At 54.9% G+C, this 3,930-nt stretch overlaps 1 protein-coding gene across 1 annotated transcript; it reads left to right on the top strand.

Annotated features, from left to right (window-relative positions):
- The first annotated feature begins 370 nt into the window (after positions 1–370).
- On the top strand, positions 371–2,565 carry NEUROG1 (neurogenin 1). The gene has a single exon (XM_027970698.3). The coding sequence runs from the start codon at positions 640–642 to the stop codon at positions 1,381–1,383; it is 744 nt and encodes a 247-aa protein (XP_027826499.1). The 5' UTR covers positions 371–639; the 3' UTR covers positions 1,384–2,565.
- The last annotated feature ends 1,365 nt before the right edge of the window (positions 2,566–3,930 follow it).

Genomic DNA, 3,930 nt, shown 5'->3' with positions numbered 1-3,930 from the left:
CGTCCCCATCCCACCCCAGAGAGAGGCGCCGGGCCAGCCCCTGGAGGAGCGTGCCTCGGCTGCTAATCGTCCGCCGCCCCCGCCTCCGTTTCACTGCCCGGAGCCGCCCAGGCCGGCTTAGCCCGGAGACAGCTACGGGGCCGCACCGCGCAGCCGATTGGCCCGCGGTAATTACGGGCACGCTCCGGGAGGGGGGAGGGGCGGGGTGGCCCCCCGCGAGCATAAATTATGCAAATACCCGGGCGCCGCACGGGGCTGACCTGCCGCCAAGCTCCATTCAAGGGGGCTGCCTCGGGGGCGGAGGTGGCTAGGGAGGGGGGGGCGCCCATTGTTGCGCCGAGTACTTAAGGGGTCCTGAGGCCAGTCGTGTGCCACACTCGGTACTCACACGAGCTGATCTGATCGCCGGCGAGATCACTCGGGAGACAGGCAGGAGCGTGGCCCCTGCAGGCGAGGCGAGGAGTTGAGGCCAAGTTTCCGGTGCGCCCTGAGCCCTTCCAGCCCTTGGCTCCCGCAGCCAGCACAGAGTAGACCCGGGCCGTTCCGAACGTAAGTGCGTCCCGGCGGCCTTGCCCTTAGCCCGGACTCCTGCCCTCTAAGCGCCCTCTTAACTGTGCATCGGTCCTGCACAACGCCACGATGCCAGCCACTCTAGAGACCTGCCTCTCGGACCTCGACTGCGCTAGCAGCAGCAGCAGCAGCAGCACTAGCGACCTGTCCGGCTTCCTCACCGACGAGGAGGACTGTGCCAGGCTCCAACAGCCCGCGTCTGCCTCGGGGCCGCCCGTGACGGCCCGCAGGGGCGCATCTGGGATTCCCGGGGCGCCGGACACTCCTCGCGCGCCGGACGATGAGCAGGAGCGGCGGCGGCGCAGGGGCCGCGCACGGGTGCGCTCCGAGGCGCTGCTGCACTCGCTGCGCAGGAGCCAACGCGTCAAGGCCAACGACCGCGAGCGAAACCGCATGCACAACTTGAACGCGGCGCTGGATGCGCTGCGCAGCGTGCTGCCCTCCTTCCCCGACGACACCAAGCTCACCAAGATTGAGACGCTGCGCTTCGCCTACAACTACATCTGGGCTCTGGCGGAGACTCTGCGCCTGGCGGACCAGGGGCTGCCCGGGGGCGGTGCCCGCGAGCGCCTCCTGCCGTCACAGTGCGCACCCTGCCTCCCCGGGCCCCCGAGTCCCGCCAGCGACGCGGAGTCCTGGGCCTCCGGTGCCGCTGCCTCCCCCTGCGCCGCTGCCGCTTCGCCACTCTCTGACCCCAGTAGCCCCGTCGCATCCGAAGACTTCACCTATGGCCCCGGCGACCCTCTTTTCTCCTTCCCCGGCCTGCCCAAAGACTTGCTCCACACGACGCCCCGTTTCATCCCTTACCACTAGGGTCCCTTTTGAATACCGTTACCTTCCCCCCTCCCCCAGGAGACGGACAGTAGATGGGGGCCCAGCTGCGGCCTCCGGCCGCCCAGTCCAGGCAGACCGAGGAAACGCGAGCTTTAAATGGGTAGGGGATACCTGAGCCGCTTGTTAGGTCGCTGCACCCTCGCAGCGGCTGCCCCTTGGTCTGTTTCTCCAGCCCTCAGCCCCAGGGCCTCTCCCGCCCGCCCCTAGACGGCCTTTCCTTTTGCACTTTCTGTACTCCACAAAACGTCCTTTGTGGCTGGCTCAGAGCTGACCCCAGCCACCACTTCAGTGTGATTTAGAAAAGGGACACATCAGTCCCTGAAGACGAGGTGAAAAGTCAATTTTACAATTTGTAGAACTCTAATGAAGAAAAACGAGCATGAAAATTCGGTTTGAGCCGGCTGACAATACAATGAAAAGGCTTAAAAAGGAGAGACAAGGAGTAGGCTTCATGCATTATGGATCCCGACCCCCACCACTGCAGGCTTGCTCTAGGAAGAACCCGAGACTCTTGCGTAGCTATTCAGGCACTGGGCTGGAGAGTACTTTAATTTATTCAAGATGCTTCATTCATATGAAAATGTATTTTTGTGCATAAAGAGTTTATTCTATTATTATGAGCTATCAAAGTTTACATTTTTGTACTGCAGATGTTTCATGTAAATAAAAGCTAAATAAAAAAGATAATAAGTCACCAAGTTTCTTGCCTGTGGTTGGTGTCTCTGGGGCTTTTCTTCCCTTCCCCTGGCTACTCCACCACTAAAGTGAAACACTATCCCCACCCAACTTCGAAAGTCCAGTCCTTTTTTGAAACAATTAAAAATAAAATGCACCTGATTTCCACCAAAAAAAAAATGGATAAAGTGAGACTAGGGCATTTGAGATCCATCATTTCCTTTCACTTTGTAAACACAAGGGAGATCTTTCAGGCTCCCCATAAGCCAATTAAGACTTTTTAGTGGAGAATTAGCCCCGGATATGCAGCTACCTGTAGAGGTAGGGGCGGTGTGAGAGTCTTTCTTTTGAGGAGCTCCACATCAGCTGGCTCTGTGTTTCAAAGAAAGGGGATTAAAAAGATCAATACAGTGTGACCACTGGCTAGGAAGTCCCAGTGACAGGTGGGCCCAGGCTGGGCAAGCAGAAGGGTCCACTCTTATAACAGCCTATTTAGAGGGGGAAATTGATTTGTAAACAATGCCTCCAAATTGTTGTTCATTGAGGCTGGGATCACTCTGGCTGGGAGGTGTGGGATGAATTATGCTGGTGTGGTGTCCCTGGATGAGTGTGCAGCTGCCTACAATTGTGAGAGTATCTGCACCACACACACACACACACACACACACACACACACACACAGTGCCCACTGTGTCCACAGAGGAGGGCATGCAGTGGACTTGGTCCTGGCTTGCTTGGCTAGCCAGGGGCAACAGCCAAAGCTTTCATTTGCTGCCAGAGAAATCAGCCATCCAAACTCAGTGGGGATTTTTCTGGCTGCGGTGTGTTCGTCTGTTGTCTAGCAATTAGCTGACAGCATTGGCCAATAGCGGCTTTTGTTTTAAATCTCCCAAATGTGGATGATTACAAAGATGGTCCCTAAAATGCAGTTGCTGCCTGTTCCCCCAGCTCATAAGTTACCCTACTTGGTATTAAGACCATTTTTTTCATTGAATTGCCCTTTTCATGAATATAATTATGTACAAAGAGGTGGTAGAAATGGGTTTGGGAAAATAGTATTCTACAGCATGAGAGAAATCTTATCTGTTTAGGGTGTGAATAGAAGCAGAGTCCAGAAGTAAGACTACTAAGAGCATTTTCCCTTTGTGGGAATGTCACCCTCCTCACGCAGGTCCTACAGAGTTAGACCTAGAGAGTCAGATGCTGGGTCCCCGGCAGTCATTGCTAAGTTCATCTATGTACTTCAGATAAAAAGGCTTCTTTTTGGAAGGTTCTGGAAAGTCAGAGCTTCCTGTCTCTGACTGCCCTCAGAACAGACACAAAGAGTCTTCCAAGAAAAGCTTTGGAAGTTGTGAGAGCTTGGAAGAGAGTGGCTTCTGCTAAAAGCTCCCAGGAAAAAGTTGCATCTCCTGAATAACCCTGCCCGGTCCCGCTCTATTGTCTGTCTCAGAATTAATCCACTCTACCAGCTTTGCATTTTCCTATAGCAAAACAAAACAAAAAAAAACCCGCAAATGGTCTGCGTCAGATTTTCTGCTCTCCAGTGCATAGGATGTGTGGAAGTGCTTCCCTCCAGCTTTCTGAGGGGCTCAGGCCGGGTCTGCAAGAAGGCAGGTCCCCTACAGAGACTCTGCTCAGCATGGTGTTGGTGCATGTGTCTGGGCTAGAGGAAGATTCTGCATTCTGTCTGATGTATATTATCACTGTCCCAGAGTCCTGGGAAAACCACCAGCAGACAAACACCCCATACATCCCAGGCATCTTGGAGTCAACAGCTGCAGTAGGAGTGTTGTCCCCTACAACTGCCTACAGCCAGCACTGAAAATGTGAAATGCCACTACCCTCAAGAAG

Source organism: Ovis aries, chromosome 5 (assembly GCF_016772045.2).
Source record: "Ovis aries strain OAR_USU_Benz2616 breed Rambouillet chromosome 5, ARS-UI_Ramb_v3.0, whole genome shotgun sequence".
Taxonomy (NCBI): Eukaryota; Metazoa; Chordata; class Mammalia; order Artiodactyla; family Bovidae; genus Ovis; species Ovis aries.
Note: the sequence above shows the minus strand (reverse complement) of the source record. Positions and strands in the feature narration are given on the sequence as shown.